At 37.8% G+C, this 19,490-nt stretch overlaps 1 protein-coding gene, 1 non-coding gene and 1 pseudogene across 4 annotated transcripts in view; all 3 read right to left on the bottom strand.

Annotated features, from left to right (window-relative positions):
* Nucleotides 1-7,413: 7,413 nt before the first annotated feature.
* LOC149022980 (putative calcium-binding protein CML22) lies at nt 7,414-9,792 on the bottom strand. 2 transcript variants are annotated; one of them, XM_089150860.1, is made up of 6 exons: nt 9,732-9,792; nt 9,537-9,601; nt 9,079-9,315; nt 8,772-8,974; nt 8,144-8,315; nt 7,415-8,038 (listed from the first exon to the last, which is right to left on the bottom strand). In XM_089150860.1, exons 2-6 carry the CDS (start codon nt 9,550-9,552, stop codon nt 7,926-7,928), a joined length of 741 nt encoding a protein of 246 aa, XP_089006986.1. In that variant the 5' UTR covers nt 9,553-9,601; nt 9,732-9,792; the 3' UTR covers nt 7,415-7,925. The 2 variants fall into 2 exon arrangements, with proteins under 2 accessions (XP_089006987.1, XP_089006986.1); XM_089150861.1 differs by lacking the exon at nt 9,732-9,792 and having other exon boundaries at nt 7,414-8,035; nt 9,537-9,706.
* Nucleotides 9,793-10,193: 401 nt separating this feature from the next.
* The window catches only part of LOC149022976 (protein PHR1-LIKE 2-like), a 32,585-nt pseudogene continuing 23,288 nt past the window's right edge, over nt 10,194-19,490 (bottom strand). Inside the window, exons 2-4 of the transcript XR_016172498.1 lie at nt 12,035-12,631; nt 11,132-11,190; nt 10,194-11,028 (exon numbers count right to left, since the gene is read on the bottom strand). The product of XR_016172498.1 is annotated as a protein PHR1-LIKE 2-like (transcript). The remainder of the gene's footprint in view (nt 11,029-11,131; nt 11,191-12,034; nt 12,632-19,490) is intronic.
* LOC149022979 (U6 spliceosomal RNA) lies at nt 15,934-16,036 on the bottom strand. Its single transcript, XR_016172589.1, has one exon. It is a non-coding gene; the product is annotated as a U6 spliceosomal RNA (small nuclear RNA).

Below are 19,490 nucleotides of genomic sequence, written 5' to 3'. Positions count from 1 at the left end.
TTAAGGTTTGTGTTTTATTTCATATTATTTTGGAATGGGGTCATGTTGGGATAGGATTGTGCTTTTGTGCTTCTTTATATTCTTTCATACATTTAAAAAGGGGTGAACACCTTCGTACAAAAACGTTAACTATGAATCTGTGAAGATCTTTGGGATTTCGAATCCCCAATGCTTTTCCCTAACCGATATAACTCTATACTTCAAAGTAAATTAGGGATGGTCTTCCTAGATATGCCCTATCTTCTCAAGACTATCATCCTTCGCGGAAGCTTGGCACGCTTAGTTTGCTGAGCTATATAACATCTTTGGACAAACTCAAACACAATCAACTAGAAGATATAGAACAATCAAATTAATGAAATAAGCATGGTTCATCTACATCCCAAAGAAAATGAACTAACTACTCCTTATCACAAAGTTCATAAGAAAAATAAAGATGAAACATAGGGAGAGAGAGAGAGAGAGAGAGAGAGAGAGAGAGATGTGGTATTCTTCTTCAGTAATGAGAGAGATGAGAGCCGCGTTCGCCGTCCTCTTTTTCTCTATGGCTTGCTTATCTTTTATGTCTTCCGCACACAATGAATCCCTTCTCTTTACCCGTCGATTTGACCTTTATTATTTCGGATTTTGGAAAAACCCAAACCTGGAAAGTTGTAGATATTTTCAATATCGTTCCATAGCATCTTGAATCACCGCAATCCAATCTCATATGAGAGATATGCTCAAAATAATGAAGGTAGGTCTGTTTACTCGATTTTCAAATTTATTACCAATTTTGTTCCTTAGACCTCCACCTGTTTCCAATTTGGCTAAGATCTCACTTTTCATGATTTTTTGGGCAGCAAGATTGAATGCCATGATTTAAAATCCATCAATATCTAATATATTTGCCAACTTTACTCCATATTATCTCTAATATCCAAAATCACCTTATTCCTGAAAAATACACAAAAATACTCAATTAGCTCTTTCAATTAAATAAGTATGGGTAATTAAATCAAATAAATAATGGTAAATGCATGCTTATCACAAGACAAAAAAGAAGAATTAGACTAAAGCCCTAAAATATCTCTTAGAGCTCCTTTCTCTCGATGAAAAACTTCAGTGCAAAGTTGAATCCCAACTCACCTAGGGTTTTGAAGGATTGGAATGGAAGGTTTCTCAAATGCTCACATGTGTGAAAAATCTATACCCATAGTTATAACCCTTTGTCCTTATCTGTTAAAGGGATGTGTTGAATTCTTACTTATCCATTCCATTGTTATCATGGCGTGACACATACGTGTGTCAAAGGGATGTTTTAAATTTGTACCCCTTTTTTTCAAAGGGCACATATTGGAATGCAATCAATACAGTACATTCCCATACGTCTCTCTTTTTTCCAAGGCACATATTGGAATGCACCAAAATGTATTGGTCAATACAATGTAATACTCGATACAAGACGATACATCTCTTAAAAGCATCTGACCGATACGATACTCGATTGCAATACATTAAGCTTGGTTCTACTTCTTCCAAAACTAGGTGCACACAAGGAAGTTGGAAACTTGACCTTCTCGTCTTCTTTCTCTTTCTCTCTTCTTTTTCATTCTTTGCTTACAGTGTGACACCTTCGGAAGGTCCTACACAATCAGGAAAGACCCTTTCTTAAGTTGGAAGAGGACCCAAGTGGAGTATATGGCTTTTGGTGACCAAAATTTAGCAATTGACCTAAGGGCACTACCTTGGTTGATTGCCTTGGTCGCCCCAAGCGACCAAGGCAATCGACCAAAGCTGGCCAGGAACAGAATTGTTTCTTTTGGGAAAATTAGATTTTTGAAGCCCTATATATTCAAACTTCGTTTGATCTAATTCCACTTTGCCTCTTAGCTACTGGAAAAGGTGAGAAAAACCCTAGAGCTTCCTCTTCAAGGCCAAGGTTGATCCCAAACATCCATGAGAGATTCCTACATTGAAACTTCTTCTACAAGGTTAGTATTCGCATCTATTGTCTATAGATCTACTCTCTCTACTGTATTAACCCATTGTTGTGATTGTGAGGAAGGTCATACACTACTGTAATGACCTAATCTCTGATCCTCAGAGTCTTAGAGTGATTCCCATTCACTCTATTCTTTCCGTGGACAATATGGTGTGATTTCGATATTAAAAGTATATTCTTCATGATCTTATTTCAACTTGTGTTGTTTGACTTCTAACCTATGCTAGATCTATTCTTAAGTGAATTTTCGATCATGATCTACTATTTTATTATCTTTAAAATGAATCCCCATTCATTCTAGTCTATCCATGAAATCTACGAATCAATTTTGGGTTAAGATTACTATGTGATCCGATAGATTTATACTCCAATGACCATGTTAGATGCTTAGATCATGCTAGATAGTCTTAATATACTATTTTAGAAATTTTCCTATTAATTTCGGAGTGTTCCAATCTTGAATGAGGGGTTTCCAACCAATTTGGAGTTTGTTGTCCGTACACAGTAGGCTTGGTCGCCTGCTTTGGTTGCCCCAAGCGACAAAGGGGTGCTGACAACAACTTTTCCCTGTTTTGTCTCCATTTGGTCTCCGGTCATTAGTGTTTGTTCCTTATGTTTTATACTTGTTTGTATATGGTTATTTTGGTGATTTTGGACTTACCCTTTGACCTCTTTCTTTGGAGATTACGAATTGAATATAAGGTGAGTATGTTCACTCACAATTAACACGGTTACATGCTTTGATATGTTAGAACTCGTATGCAAGTGTTAGCTACTGTAATAGTACTTTTTCTATAATATTATACTTTTGTAATTCTAGAATATGTTTTACTATGTAAATTGCATACTTGTATGAATGTGATTGATTCAATTGTGACTTGGACTTTGTTATGATATTTATGGAATCATGATGTGATGTGATTGCATAGGTTGTGGTTGTGGAATGAGGAATGCCCTTTTGGCATTTCTGTCATTGGACACCAGAGAAGGTGGTATGTGACGCATTCCTATGGTGTCCTTTGGTTCTTTCCATAACTATTGGTTGGCATACCTAGGTTTGGTCTACAAGTGTTTGGCTAGGAAACCCTATCATATCTAACTCTATCGGAAGGGGTATTTGAGGCCAAGTGACCCGTGGCAGTAATGAGGATTTGTGGGCACTCAAGACCGGTAACCAACCCGTTAGAGGACACAAATCACATTGTGGGGGACCATTTATTGGTAGGGTCGCACATAATAGGCTTGGGCTCGTGGGAGCCCAAGAAGGAGAGAAGCATGAGAGGACACGAAAGCTTCCTGTTTATTATATGTGGATGACCAATAGGGTTAAGAGTTTACGTAGCCGAGAAGGAGATAGTGACTCTAGAGAGGTAGGTACCGGAACAGACTGCCTAGGCACAGAAGGGACTAGTGCACGGAACGGAGGTATCTGACTCCGAGTAGATGTGACTCAGCAGATGACTTGCATTGGGCTAGGTATAACCCTGACACGTGCCAATACTCATACCAATGGTGGAGTGAGAGGGTGGTGACTAAAATTCTAGCCATCGAAAGTCTGAGGAGGATGCCCTAACCCAATTACCGTAGAGAACCCAAGAGACAAAGAATTTTTAGGGAAGAGTGACCGAGATTACCCAGAGGAGTATGGTGTTCTATCTTAATGCGTGTCTGCTACTAGAGACCAGCATATATAGAGTTAGAAGCATACTTACATATTGTTTCATATCATTTGCATTCACGCATAGTTCTTGTTCTTGAGCTTGTGACTATTATAATTGTTAATTGTGTTTGAACTATTTTCTGAGTTCTGTTGAGCTCACCCTTCGGGGGACATGTTTTCTTTTGGTTGTATTACAAGAACAGACAACTGCAAGATCCCAAACTATGAGGCCACGGTGTGTGACTCGTATGATTTTCAAGAAACTGACGAGTACGAACATCATAGTGAAGCATACCCATGTGATGACGGAGCGTACTAGCATTAGTCGGATCTTGAAGCTAGAGTGTCCCGTGTTGGAGATGGAAATATTTGAGTCTAGACATTGTTTGATGGACATAGATACTCATTACATTTAGTTTTAAAACGATTCTTATTTCCTTTATTTAATTAAGTTGTAATACTTGAGAAATTCAATCTACCTTCCGCATTGATCTGTAGAGTTTTTTTCCGCTATACTCTATAGTTATTTCTTTGATTGGTAGAGCATTTTATTCCGTACTTCGATATTCTTTTGTGATCCTTCTGAGATCCATACTTGATTGTTTCTTAATTTACTTTAATACAATGATTTTTTTCTTACTCTTGATTATATTATTGTGCTATGTTGGTATATGATCGCTGTAAACTTGATCTTCAGGCTATGGATCACACATCCAGGTATTCCAAATAAGGTAACGGCCAGGGAAATGTGACAGGTAAACCCTAATTTTTGAAGGCCTGGGCCTTTTTCCTTGGAGAAGGGCGATTTGATTTGAATTATCTGCACTGTGAAGATTCTTAAGCACCGTCCTTGTGAGTTCGCTAAAGGAATAACCAATATAAAGAGGAGCAACAAGTTTTTGATTTCGCAAACTTTCGATAAACATATACAGTTAAGATTCTTGTTTGTAATTTGGTTATCATAAGATACAAAATGTGATTTGCTAGGAATCCAAATCTTCTCTCCTTTCCTTAAAATGACGATTTTGCATTTAGATTGGACACATGTCAAGCATCCAACCATGTGGATTGATTTCCCCCCCCCCCCTCTCCATATAGGTGGAGGATCCAAACTCAAACCAAGTAGAAACACTACATGTACTAATCCAAAACATCTATAGAATTAGAAATAGAAATGGAAATGAAAAGATACAATGATTTGCCATGAACTGTTTATGCGAGAAATCTGTAATCCTTCGAGCGAATTCGCAATGCAAAAGAATCTCGTACATCGATTCCTCATGTTGTCCACATTCCCCACATAAAAACAGAATCAAAAAAGAATACAACTTGCCAATGTCTCTTTCAAAAATGAAAAGGGGTTCAAGATATTTTTTATTACATGGAACTACAATCTGTGATATGCCTCTAAATATCTATGTTATCAAAAGAAAGGAGATTTAAGTGGGTTTCTATTCCAGAACTTAAATTTGATGCTTCCCTTGGAGATGTTTTGATTAACAAGATAGAACATTGGATACTATGCCTATCACCCCTTGATATGGTCGACCCTTAACAGACCAACTAGGGTCAACTAAGGATAAATAGGATCAACCAGATCTTGTTTGGACCATGAATGAACTAAACCATATAGCGTGTACACTAAGCAAAGTACATCGTTTGAGCTATAACCAACCTCCTTAATGTTTTGAATAAAGACTTTGGGTGAATTAGGGAGTTCGAACTGGTTAAGGAGTCCAAGTAGAACTCAATTACTATTAGCCTTACATTTGACGATTAGCAAATGTTTGGAAAACGGATCACATAGTCAAGGTAAGTACTTAAATATACATAAACCTCGCACATTAGCATATTCAGGCATGCACTCTTCTAGTACTCTTGCTAGCTCTAAGATCTTTGCAACTGTTGTTCTATCTTCTAAGACTGTGTGCTTCCAATAACTTGATCATCGGAGACGTTACTCGATCAACCCACTCGAGCATGTTTTTTGCAAATTAGTTCACTTGCGTTGCAAAACAGGTTTCTAGAGCAACACCCCGATATTCCAAAAGAATATCTTTGTAAAATATTTTAAGATAGAAAAATCCCCTTCCCTATTAGAAGAGCCAATAATCTAAGCTTGATTGTTCATCCTACTATTTTCTTTCTCCACAGAGAGTCTATCAATTTTTGTAAATTCTTCAGAAACAATATCAATTTACCCATTGTTTGAGATCTCCCTTTTTTCATCTAGACCCGCATACACTGAGATTGAGTAATTTGGAACTCAGTTTTTCCACACTAAGACGTCAACCTCCATCCTCAATCTTTAATTCTCTCAAGATTCTTTCTTTCTTTCTTTTTGGAATAGGCGATTTTCTATATGTCAGGGATGGGGGTATTACATAATACACTATTAAGCAAAATCAAACCCATGACTTCTTCACTAGGAGGTGTTGGTCTTCGAGCACCCCTGCAATCTCTCATTTGCAGGTGACCACAGTGGGACTTTGCTTAATTAGAAGTGCCCCAAACTTGGAAGAACTCAAGAATGATGCGGTTACCCACACATACACTCCTACATGAATCAGGTCAGTAGGAGATGGAGAAGATTCCTTATTTAACCTTAACAAACCCTGATAAACCCTTGATCCGATTAATGCGTGCATCCTCAGTTTCTTTTATTAACCAAGACGAAGATATCAAAATTACTCCCATAGTAATATTTCTTCACAAAATCTGCAAAACCACAATTATATAGTAACTCATTCTAGAAATAGGAGCTGAATACCAGTGACAACTCAATCATAGGATTAATATAGAAGCAAACTTACATGAAATACAAACCAATTTCTAAAAGTAAGGTAAAAAATGGGAACAAAATTAAGAATGAGGAAGAAAGAAAGGAGAGGAAGGGGATCTCGAAACAAAACAAATTAAATATTAAAAATAAAAAAAATTCATACCATAATGTTGCCAAAAGAAAAAAAAATCACACTAAAGCCCTAAGATGCCTCTCAAAGCTCCTTTCTCTTGATGAAAAACTTCAATGTGAAGTTGAATCTTAGCTCATCTAGGGTTTTGAAGGATTGGAAGTGAAGGGTTTCTCAAATGCTCATACAGGAGAAAAACATGTACCCATTGTTCTTATAACCCTTCGTCTTTGTCCATTAAAGGAACATTTTAAATTCATACTTATCCATTCCATCGTCATCATGACGTGACATACATATGCGTTTCAATGTGAATGCAAGGGGGAGACTATGGGGAGACAAAACACATTTCAATGCGAACGCAAGAGACAATATGGAACAGACAAACAGAGAGCGTACATGCTCATACATCTTCTTTTTTTTCTCCTTTCAAAGGCACATATTGGAATGCACCAAAATGTGTTGGTTAGTACAATATAATACTCAATGCAAGACGATACATTTCTTAAAAGCACCTGACCGATACGATACTTGATACCAATACATTAAGCTTGGTTCTACTTCCTAAACTGGGTGAACACAATGAAGTTGGGAACTCTCTCTCTCCTTCCTCTTTCATTCTTTTCTCTTCCTCAAAAGCATGAGAATTAGGCTGTGTAAACCCTAATTTTTTACGGCCTAGATTTTTTCCTCAAAGAAAGGCGATTGGACTTGACTTGGAGACCATTATTTGCACTGAGAATATTCTTAACCGTCATCCTCATGTGTTCACTAGAGGAATAACCATTACAAAGAGAAGCAACAAGCTTTTCGAGTTTGCAAACTTTCGATAGACTAATACGATTAAGATTCTTGTTTGTGATTTGGTTATTATGATACAAAATGTGATTTGTTTGTAGGAATCCGAATATTCTCTCTCCTTCCCTAAAAATGACGATTTTGCAGTTAGATTGAACACATGTCGAGCATTCAACCATGTGGATTGAAAATTTTCCTCTCCATATGGGTGGAAGATCCAGACCCTAACCTTCAACTAAATTAAAAACACTACATTTTGGTCCAAAAAAAAAAAAAAAGTAAAGTAAAAACACTATACATACTAATCTAGAACATTTATAGAAATAGAAATAGAAATGAAAAGATATGATGATTTGCCACGAACTGCCTATGCGAGAACTCAGCATTCCTTTGCTCAATAAACCCAGCATATCTTCATACTTATGAATTCTAGAGAATGTCTAATTTGTTAATAATTCCATATCTTAACCATCTTTAAGGAAATGAACTGCATCAACTCAACAGCAATTAGGAAAGCTCGTCTGCTTCATTTTATTTTACATTTATTGTCCATCTTCTGCTTCACAGTACCTCATGTGATAGGTATTTCTTTCTCATCATCAGTATCAATCCCAACCCAATTGGTTAGTGCGAAGAGGAACTCTCTGAAACTGACCTTTCCACTCTTGTTTATGTCCATTTCTTCTGCATTTATTTCAGAGAGAACAACAAAATAAAATAATGGCTAGAAGCACACAAGTGAGCAAGATGCAATGAAAGAAGAATTGATAACAAGGGGTAGAATAATACTGAAACGCGTCTTGGTGATGTGCCTTGGAGATTTTTCATGAGACTCCTCGTTCAATGCCCTGACTAAGTCATTTTGGTTCAACTTTCCATCTCCATTTTTGTCCAGATACAAGAATGCTTGAACAATTGTATTAAAAGTTTCATCAAGCTGTGGTGATCCCATCTTTGACATCTAAACAAAACCACAAGTTGTTGAGAAGAAAATATTTAGGACTTAGGGGCCAAGGAACAGTATCAATTAGATAGTCTCTATGTGGCGTAGGCATTTCAAAAGATAATGAGGGAGTCCAAAGGTTTCCTCAGGCTGGATGGAATTGGCCTTCGAGTGTAAAGACAGAAGGGCGCTTGACTGCAAGAGACCCCTCGGTGGTCGAGCAGGGATGAAAGTCAGCCTTAGTGATCTGCCGACGTTGAGTAGAAAGGCCATCACTCATCGGATGAAAGTTACTCTAGGGATAATAAGCTGATCTTCCCCATACAGGAAGATTTGGCACCTTGATGTCAGCTATTCGCCACCTTAGGGCTGTAGTATGTTCCAAAAATTGGGCTATTTGCCCATTGAAGTGGTATGTCAGTTGGGTTAGATGTGATGAACAATAACTAATTCTATTGAGTTCATAATGGATACCGTGTCTGATGATCTCGAAGGTTCCATCAGGAGATAAATGAGGCAAAGGAAGACGATGAACTCGTTGAATTGCATTCCTATGTTGCCATCAAAGTCACAAGAATGGAATAATTCCTCCAATTCCTTCTCTGTCAGGTGTAGTTGCAGTTTGCTTAAACATTTTTTTATCTCCTTGCGGTCAATAACTCCATTTGAGTCTTCATCTATGAAAAACAAGAATACCAACACAAACTCAAGGTTGTTAACTCTTCAGAGACCCTCTCTACCAAGGAAGTAAGAAACAGAGCAAGCACAAATCAGAACTCACCATACTGCTCAAACATACTCTTGATGTTTCTTAGCTCCTTTTTGAATTGTGGAAACTTCATGACTATGCCACTCATGGATCTGAATGTATTCTTTCCTGATGCGCTTATGTGTTTGATGGATTCCATCATCTTCTTTTCAAGATTTGCATCTAATCTCTTGTACTTGCTTGATGAATTGCAATAACAAATCATGCTTCCAACTTTCTTCGAAATGAAGGGACAGATGCATGTTATGCCTGAAAAGGATCAAGAACAAGAACTTATTTTAACAGTACACATTCTATCTAATTTGTTTTGCTACTCTTCTTCATACCAGGATGATGCAAGTGTTCTTTAAGTTTTGGGTTCATTTATATATGACCTGAATCTTCCAATTATTATGCAGTTCCCCTGCTCAAAGACTAGCAAAATTCAAGAAAAATCCCTCACACATTAAATGGAATCAGAAAGCATTCACCTGGTGATTCTTTCATGGCTTTCGATATGAGAGAATGAAACCTTGCCAAGCTTCAGCAGAACTCTCTGATCACAGTGAATAAAAAGATAGATTATGACAAAAATAAATGAGAGGGAGCACCTGCACCCATAAAGCGACAATAGAAATTAGAAGCAAATGGGGATTCGTATGAGATAAAGAAGATTGGAAAGTGACCTTGGTGATGAGCATCTTTCACAAAAGACATGATTTTTCTTCTACATTGGCTGAAGAATATTACTCAGTCTTCACTCCCAAGCATACGAGGAAAAAGGTCTTCTTTTTGGGTTGTGGAGGACTTGAAAAGAAACAGAATGAACTTTCATTGAAGCAAAAGTGATGTTTGGATGTGATTCAGATTATTCCAAAGAAGGTTACAAGAAAAGAGAAAAAGATTACTCCAAAAGAAAACTGTGAAGAACAAAAAATAGAACCAAAGAATATACTTTGGATCTCTTTCCAACCCAAATGGCAAGAAAGTAGTCTTGATTAAAGTTTAAGCTGAGGTAGGAAAGCAGACAGATTCCATTGATGATCTACTTCTCTGCTTTGCATTACTCTGGCTTCACATTCAAGTCTATCATGGTAGGTGCATGCACATCAATCCAAATGCCAACCATGTCTTGCACAGGTATTGAAATCAATGCCAGAAAGGACCTATGTTATTGGATAAAGCCATATGCTCTCAAGAAAGTCATTTCCTCAGTCATGTTTTAATAGTATTCCATTGGAACTCTTTTACATCTACCAGGTTAAACCAATGAGTTTGAATTTCACATCCCATGGTGACTGACCAAACAGAGCTGTTACATTTGAACAATATGGACACAGTAAAAGATGATGCTTGCATTACAATGACAACAACAACTTGATTCAACTACTACTAGGAATTAAAGGCTTAAATTTCAACCAAGGGGTGTCCTTTAAGTACAAGGATCTGATTAGAGAATATACAGGCGTCTGGTGTTACACATGGGATAATAGATTCATCAGTTAGTCCAATTGTCACAAAAAAGGCATAAACTAAGGAGATTGGCCCCCTCTTTCTTCAAATACTGGTCATCATCCACTCGACATCTTCCTGCATATCACCATCCCATCGCAACGACTCCCCAGTGGCTGAGATTTGCTGTGATCTTTTCTTCATGGCAATAGCCAGTGGAGATACTGGACTCCCAGCAATGTCAGGCAGTTTTCAACAGAGCAATCTCCGATTCTTGCCAGCCCATTAGAAGCAGATTTCTCTTCCAAAGCTGCTGCAATCTCAGACAGAGTTGGCATTTTAGTGTGTCAGGTGGTACCATGCTTAGATAGTCATTGGAAACCTTGACTGCAAGTCCAGAAAGCTCTTGCCTAGAAGTTTCAACCCCACCTGATTCAAGATTCTGTTCATTGAGAGCTTTGCAGGCTTTTTCAAGCATTGATTGTAACACTTGCTTTGTGCTTCTATCCGGATGTGGAGATGATGCTGGACCTGATGGAGAAATTGAAACAAAATGATTTTCAGACACTATCACCAAGGATTAATTGACTTAATTGAAAACCCAAAATCTATCATTGCAGGGGAGGAGAATGACCCCTAATTGTTTGTGCAGCCTCCTCAGTCTTAGTGATTCAGTAATAACCTGATAATTTACTGTTAAAAATTGAAAGCAGGAAGAATATGTGATGTCAGGAGAAGCAAGAGAAATTGGTGGTACATATGGATCTAACTTATTTTAACATGCTCATTTAAGTCTTTGGCCATCAATCTTGACGAGGATGATGATGATGATGATGATGATGATGAACCAGTCACCTGATTTTCTGCCGCACAAGTAGCTGCAAAACCACACAGATAAGCATTTTTGACAAAGACCATAGGTTGGCTAGAACGGGCCCTTGATGGGAAATTGGAAAACCAGAGGAAGAGGTTGTGTATCAGAGCAGAAAATAAGGCATGCATGAGACATGCTACCAAAGAACCCATACCAAGGCTATTGTAGGCAAATGCTAATATGTTGTTCCATGTCTTTTCAAGTGTCATCATCAAATTCAAACAAGAAGAATTAAAAAAAAAAATGATGATAACCTGACAGTAAACTTCCGTCGGTTGACTGTCGGCTGTGTAGCTGTTCGTAAACAAATACGACAGTAATATGGCTTTGTGGGTTATAATTTCTTTTGCGACAGAGATTATATTTCCGTCACAAATACTGCACCATATGCCACAGAAATGAGCTATCACCTTATATCACGGCCCAGTAGTACAGAGTGGGGACACCTATTACTTTTTGTGACAGAAACGTACTTCCATCGCAAGAGTTTTTTCTAATAACTAATAAATAATTTAGGTTTTAAATAAATTCTTGTAAATACATCCAAAAGATACTCTTCCAAATGAAACCAACTCACATAAAACAACACATGAATTAATCATCATATATCAATCCAGTAAATATGCAAGCAACATATGTATAAAGAGTACTGCAATACTCAACTGCAACCCAATTTGTATAGTTTATGCATAAGGGTCCCCCAAATCCATTTTTGCATCTCAACCTCAAGAGCTTTTTGAAGCCAGGTGTCATTTCTCCTGCGCTGATGCTGTCTTCATGGCTGTTCAACCTGTTAACAATATTCAAACAATGACATTTCTCTGGAATCATTTCCCCATCACTTGATTCAATAAGGATGGAAGCATCACAACCCTGAGGAGATGAATATGAACTGCTTATATAAAATAAACAGGGAGGGATTGAGATGGTTTTCTCTTCCAAAGAAGAACACAGGTGATATCCAGTGCATGTTGACATTGTAGATCCATGGAATATCAATAAGATGGTTAGCAATATCTTCAGGATCTATCCCAGCGGTATTCTGAACCATCAACCATATAAAGATGATTATAGAAAACGTAAAGACAAATTAATAGGAAAAATTGTTTGCAACATTTAGATAAAGTACCTTAAAACCTCTTAAATCAATGATGAATTCAGGGGCAACTGTGCAGAAAAGGTCTTTTTCTTTCTTTCTTTTTTTCCCCTAAAGAACCTGCATGAGTTGCAGAAAAACACATCACTGACAGGTTCCCACACCTGATGATGAATCCATTATAAGAGAATATCTCAGAGTGTTAGGGTAAAAATCAATCCAAGAAAACATGAGATTAGAGGGCCAATAACCCTTTTTGATATTTCTGCGCTTAAAAAAAAACATTTTTTGAACAATTTTGAGCATTTGATAAACATCTTTTGAAAATGTTTTTCAAATATTTTCAAAACAAAAACATGTTTGAAAAACTCATTCTTAGAAATTTGTTCTAGGTGGAATTTCATTTTGAACAGCTATTGATAATTAGAAAAATGATATTTCATCTAATTAACTACAACGAATGACCATATACTTGAAGGATAGTGAAATTTAAATTGAAAGAGTGTACAACACATTCAAATTTAAAAGTAAAATCTTACATTCAAAAAAAAAGTCAAATTAAATTTTACACAGATCTTGAACAAGACTATCCATTAGGAAGAGAAATTATCAATGAAATCTCATCTAATTAACTACAAAGAATGACCATATGCTTGAAGGACAGTGAAATCTAAATTGAAAGAGTTTACAACACATTCAAATTTAAAAATAAAATCTAACATTTAAAAAAAAAGTCTAATTAAATTTTACACAGTTCTTAAACAAGACTATCCATTAAAAAAAAGTCCCAAAATTAAAGAGTATACAACACATTCAAATTTAAAAGTAAGTTGTTGAACAAATCTACAAAGTATCTCAGGCATACCATGCCTTCTAGCCATTTCATTAGCAATGTTAGCCCTAACAAGGCTCATTGCATATGAACAGGATCTTTGACTCATATTTTGATTTTCCACATTGTACTCTTGATGAGATGGATTTAGATCATGTTCAATTTACACATCATCATCCCAGAATTTAGCAAACTCTTCATCTGCAATTTGCTAGTCGTGAATAAAATTGCAAAGACCACAAGGAGGAGAAAATATGCCTAATCTACCCATTCGATCAAAATATAATAACTAAAAGATTGCAATTTAAGTATTAATAGCCCTTGCCAGACTGAAAACCAGTTTAGGAGCAGTTCATGGTTTTGGCCTCTAAAGTTGGTAACATCAGTCCAGCTAGGTTGTGAAACTGCATCACCAGTGCAAAATGATGGCAAGGCATGTCCGGTCCCACAGTTCCAGTCCCACAGTTTCCATCAAGAACTCAGGATAAAATTCAACATACTGCATCACAGTCCCAGTTGTTCACAAAATAGAAGACTTCATAGCTTCTAGGTTTCTTTTCTGTCCAAATCCCCAACTACTGCGGGTAGATTGTGAGAGGCTTTCAAATGCAATGAAATATAAGTAATGACATATATTGCTTCAAGTCACAAAGGCCATCAGAGACTGCCCAGATGAAACAAACTGGAAGAGAGATGATTCACAAAGCTACCCAGATGGCTAAGCAAGGTTTAGTTGAGTCATAAGCCTGCTGCCCTTGTCCACCGGAAATTTTTATTTAAAAAAAAAAAAATCATAGTCATACCTGAACTACATGTTTGTCCACAATAAGCCTCTGGTTCACCAAACCTTTCTAATATATTATTCTATATACAAATATCTACCCAGCCTAGCAGATGGTTCACTCTCTGCTTTCATATTATATCCCCGAATTAATACTAATGTTGCATTACCAAAAATTTAAAAGAAAATGACAACAAATAAATGTAGTAAACATCCCAGAGTCAGCAATCCCTCACCCCTTTATTTCTCCCTCTCCTGGTGGCTGTGATTGAGACTACAAGTACCTCAGGCAAAAAACTCAATTGTAGCAAAATACACACACATAAATTAGAATAGCAACCACTCATGTTCTCAGAGGAAGGGCTTGGAAGCCTATCATTAAACCCTTTGATTTTACGATTTCCATCCCAAAAAATTAGAAATCATTTAAGAAAGAACATAACTATGAAGAACCAAACCATTTCTTGCTTGATTTCTTTAAATCAACTCCAAAATCCCAACCCTTGGTTTAAAACTTAGAGCCATGCTGCCGCCCTTGTTCCCCTTGAATTTCCCTTCATCCATCCCGTTCATCACCTTTTTCTGTTTTCATCACTTTCAACTTTTTGGCTCCCTGTTGTGAACCCACATTTTGGGAACCTAGAGCAGAGGAATTTCAAAGGGGTTGGGAATAGAATTTAGAAAATTGGGAAATGGGGAAGAAGAAGAAACCCAGAGAATAGAGAGGTTTAGGAGTTTGGGGATAAAACTCTTCATTTCTCAAAAAAAATAAAATTCAGCATAGATGCCAACAATTTAAAGTGTGAGGGTTATCTCCTTATTTGCAATGATCCTTTCTACCAAAAGACCTTAATAAGTCCTAAAATGACTACCTCTCAACATGACATTCCACCCCATTTAATCCCATACAAGATAACCTCTGTCATAGGCCCTACCCTTAACCAGGATCATAACACTCCCAGTTACATTTTGAGCTTTGGATCTATAGCTTATGGAAAATGTTGATATATAGTGGGTTATTATTCTATTTCCAAATAAAGTACACAAGTATATCTTACTCATCTCATGTTCTCTTTGATGTCTCAATTATAAGGAGTATCATATACATGTATGACACAATAAATATTCAGTATCATGACTTCAAAGAAAATTAACATGACAGTATCCTCTGGTAAATAATACCATAAATCTTTAAAATAGGTACTATTCTGAGACAGGATATCACATACTCAACATCAGGTATTCTACAAACCATATACCCTTTCTCACTCTTGATATGGCAATACTCATGTAAGCCCTGACAAGTGATGCCACTGAATGGCTTCAAAACTCTATAGACTCCTAATGGCAGTAAGTGTGACCGCTGTCGGGCACTGCTCATACAGACAACGCATACTGAAAACTGTAAAGAGCAGGTTAAGATCAACAATCAGACTCATCTAGTAGTGTAATCCAGGAATACAATCAGATCAAAGACACTCAGCTGAGAAGGTAACCAAAACTCATTTTAAAGCATGGGCAGGTGGTATTTCCTTTTTCTCTTCCCAGAAAAACTAAAGAGCAGCTAATGCAGCAGAGGAAAGCAAATAGAAGTGTGAATTTCATCAAAATGGAAGAACTATTTCCGGTAAACAAAGATGTACATCATGCTTTGAGGGCCTAAAACATCCTAGCAGACTGTTCCTTTCAGAAGCCATTCGTAAGGTTCACATATAAACGAATAACACGAACAACAAAAAATAGAGAGCGAGCTAGAAGATTACCAATAGACTTTCTGAGAAAGCTCACCCAAACCCTACTTGAGAACCACCGAAGATGAACACAGAACAGACAGCCAGGGGAGAAAAAGCCAAAAAAATTTGGACCATTTCTCGATTTGTGCGTGTCATCCTTGCGCAGGGGCCATGCTAATCTTCTCTGTATCGTTCCAATTTTATCGGATGTCTCCGAAGAGACAATCAATGAAGGCGTCTGCAATTTTATCAAGCGGAAGAAAGCTTCAAAGCTGAACCGTATGGGACTATCTTATCGCCAGTAGTCCCTAGGCTTAGATTGCAAAACCACATACTCTTGTTTCTCGAGATTCATGTCTTCCGGGCTGGGCTTGAAATTAATTAATGGGCTTATTTATACATCGAGAGACAAAGGATAGGCCCTTTACCTGGAGTTCTCTCTTTCCTAAAATGGGCAATAGTACACTTTTTTTTTGGTAAACAACAAATTTATTCATTGCGGGCAGGGAGTAGGGCGGAACAAAAGTCCACCAACCACAATGTGGAAGCCAGTCATTCTTTCGAGCCCGAAACCGAAAGGGCCTTCCTGGCTAAGAGATCTACAATAACATTAGACCTCCTAGGGATAAAGGCAGGGATACAATGTATGAAGTTATCCATTAGGTAATGAATATCTTTGATCAAGGGCTCCACTACCATTTGGGGTTGGATTTCACCATCAAGGTACCTGATTAGCTGCTTACATTCAGATTCAATAAGAATTGACTCATATCCACTTGCAAGCGCCTCCAATAATCTTGCTCTAAAAGCAATAATTTCTCCTTCTTCAGCAGAATTGTAATGGCCAGGTATCGATGAAGCATTCATCATTTTCCTTCGGCATCTCGGATAATAAGACCCGCACCCCCTTCCTTGGTTCTCTCAACCCATGATGCATCGGTATTGATCTTCACAAACCCAAAAGGGGGTGGTTCCCAAAGCTGCCAAACTGTTCCTGCACATTCAACCCTCAAGTGTGAAGTTGGATTGGCTAATTTTTTATTGTCCCAAAACTCTTGCATAGAATGAACCACCTTCTCAACTACTTCTTGTGGTGTCCAACTCCTATCACCCATAAGTCGGTCATTCCTAGCTTTCCATAACCACCATACTACAAAGGAACAAAGGCTTTTCATAATTTTTGCATCCTTCTTGCCCAGTTTGCTGAATTCCGTCCATATTGAAAGCCAATCTTGTAGGGTTCTACATTTATCCTCCGAGATTCTCCAAGAAAGGGAAGACCCAAACCATACACCCCTTGCAAACGGACAATGTAGTAGTACATGGGGAGTTGTTTCCTCTTCCAAACCGCATTCTCCACATAATGCATCTACCCCGATCTTCTTAGAATGTAGGTTGGATGTTGTTGCTAGACATTCATTACAAGCTCTCCATAGAAAATTTCTGATTTTTGGCCATGTTTTGCACTTCCAAATTTCTGCCAATGTTCCTTCCTCAACTCGTCCCAGCTATGAGTTCTAGATGTAGAAGGTGTCTTCTTGTCCTCTTCTTCTTGATGTTGTACTAGTACTTTATATGCACTTTTCACTGAGAACCTTCCATCTTTACTGCCACCCCATACTAGTGCATCTTCATTAGGGAACAAGGCCAACTTGATGTTTAAGATTGCATTAGCCTCCTCTGGAGAGAACCATCTAATGATTTCTGTACTATTCCATGTTCTTGACTGTTGATCTATCAAGTGTGCCACAGTTGAAATACCACATTCATCATGCTTTATAGTATGGACTTTGAAATCCTTGATTGTAGGAATCCAAGGGTCTTTCCAAACATCTATATGGTCTCCCATACCAATTTTCCAAATCAGCCCTCTCTTAAGTACTTCTCTACCTTCAATGATACTTCTCCATGCCCATGATGGATTTTTGCCTAAACTTGCCTCCAAAAACGGTGTTTTTGGGAAATAGATCTTCTTAAGGAATTGAGCCCAACATGCATCCGGTTGAGAGAGAAGTCTCCACACTACCTTACTTAGTAGAGCTTTGTTGTGCATTAGAGGGTCTTTAAAACCCACTCCCTCCTTGGCCTTTTCTTTGTACAATCTTTTCCAAGACATCCAATGGATCTTTGCCTTTTCTTTTGTTCCTCCCCAAAAGAATCTTGCCGCCCGAGCTTTGACCTTGTTGTGAATGGAATTTGGGATCTTAAAGTGAGAAGTGGCATAGATAGAGGATGGTAGTGCCACAGCTTTTAATAGTACTTCCCGGCTTGGTTGATTTAGTAATTTGTGTGTCCATCCTTGGAAACGACTTTCCGCTTTATCACTAAGTGAGTGAAATAAAGCCACCTTAGATATCCCAAAATCCGTTGGAATTCCTAAGTATTTAGTTGGCCCTTCTCCATTAGATACTTTCAAAATTTTTGAGAACCACCTCTTCACTCTTTGCAATGTATTTGGACTGAAGCATACATTTGATTTCTAGTAGTTTATCGCTTGGCCTGAAGTTTTGCAATAGGCATTAACCCCTTCTTTCAAAGCATGTACACTCTTCAAAGTTACTTCAGAGAATAGTACACAATCATCTGCAAACATCAAGTGTGTGAGTGGATCCGTTCTTCCCTTGATGCGGATTCCTTTAATATCACCCCTGCTCTCTCCATATGTGATCATCTAAGTCAGGCCTTGTGAACATATAACAAAAAGTGCTGGTGATAAAGGATCTCCTTGCCTTCGACCTCTTTCTGGTGTAACCATAAATCTCTCAAATCCATTAATCAAAAAAGAGTATCTCACAGAAGAAAGGACATTTAATATTAAATCAACAAATCTAATATTAAATCCCAGTTGAGTAAAGAATGGCTGCAACATACCTCCACTCAACTCTATCATATGCTCTCTTCATGTCCAATTTTAGTGCCATCATTGCCTTCTTGCCTTTCTTCTTCTTTCTTATGAAATGGAAAGCTTCATGTGCCATAAATACATTATCTGAAATGAGGCGGTCTTTCACGAAAGCCGATTGTGCTAGTGGAACAATATCAGGTAACAAGGCGTGGAGTCTGGATGCTAGCACCTTGGTGGCCACCTTCACTGCTACACTGCACAGACTTATTGGTCTAAAGTCCTCCACCAATTCAGGAGCTTCCTTCTTTGGTATTAAACATACTAGTGTGTCATTTGTACCCTCAGGGAGGAAACCTGATGAGAAAAAATCACAGACAAATTTAAACAACTCATCATGGGTTAGCTCCCAGAATCTCGAAAAAAATAGCGGAGGAAAGCCATCAATTCCCGGGCTTTTCAAGGGACCCATGGCATACAAGGCCTACTTCACTTCGGCAATGGTTGGGGCTGCAAGTAACATAGAATTTTGTTCCTCATATACTTTTGGACTAATACCTTGAAGCACACAACGGAGCTCTTTATCCTCTACTTCTTCAGAGGTGAAGAGATTTTGGTAGTATACTTCAAAGAGGTTATAAATATTCTCTTCATTAGAACACCATTCTCCTGCTTCATTCTTGATTTTAAAAACCCGGTTGTGTCTTCTCCTTGCCACAGCCGTAGCATGAAAAAATGATGTATTTTTCTCACCTTCTTGGAGCCACTCAATTCTTGATTTTTGTCTCCATAGTGTTTCCTCACAAGCCAATAGTTGTTCCAATTCCTTGGCCAT

The sequence above is a fragment of the Hakea prostrata genome, chromosome 3, assembly GCF_041222555.1.
Source record: "Hakea prostrata isolate BN-2017 chromosome 3, UWA_Hpros_2, whole genome shotgun sequence".
Taxonomy (NCBI): Eukaryota; Viridiplantae; Streptophyta; class Magnoliopsida; order Proteales; family Proteaceae; genus Hakea; species Hakea prostrata.
This window is presented reverse-complemented; position numbering and strand designations above follow the sequence as displayed.

Bases quoted from the DNA above. Each gene is read 5' to 3' on its own strand.
- LOC149022980 (XM_089150860.1), bottom strand. The intron at 8,975-9,078 runs GTGAGTTCTGAT...TGTTTTTCATAG, and splicing joins GAGTATGTTTGAGCAGTATG to ATGAAGACTCAAATGGAGTT. The intron at 8,039-8,143 runs GTATTATTCTAC...AAATAAATGCAG, and splicing joins CATCACCAAGACGCGTTTCA to AAGAAATGGACATAAACAAG.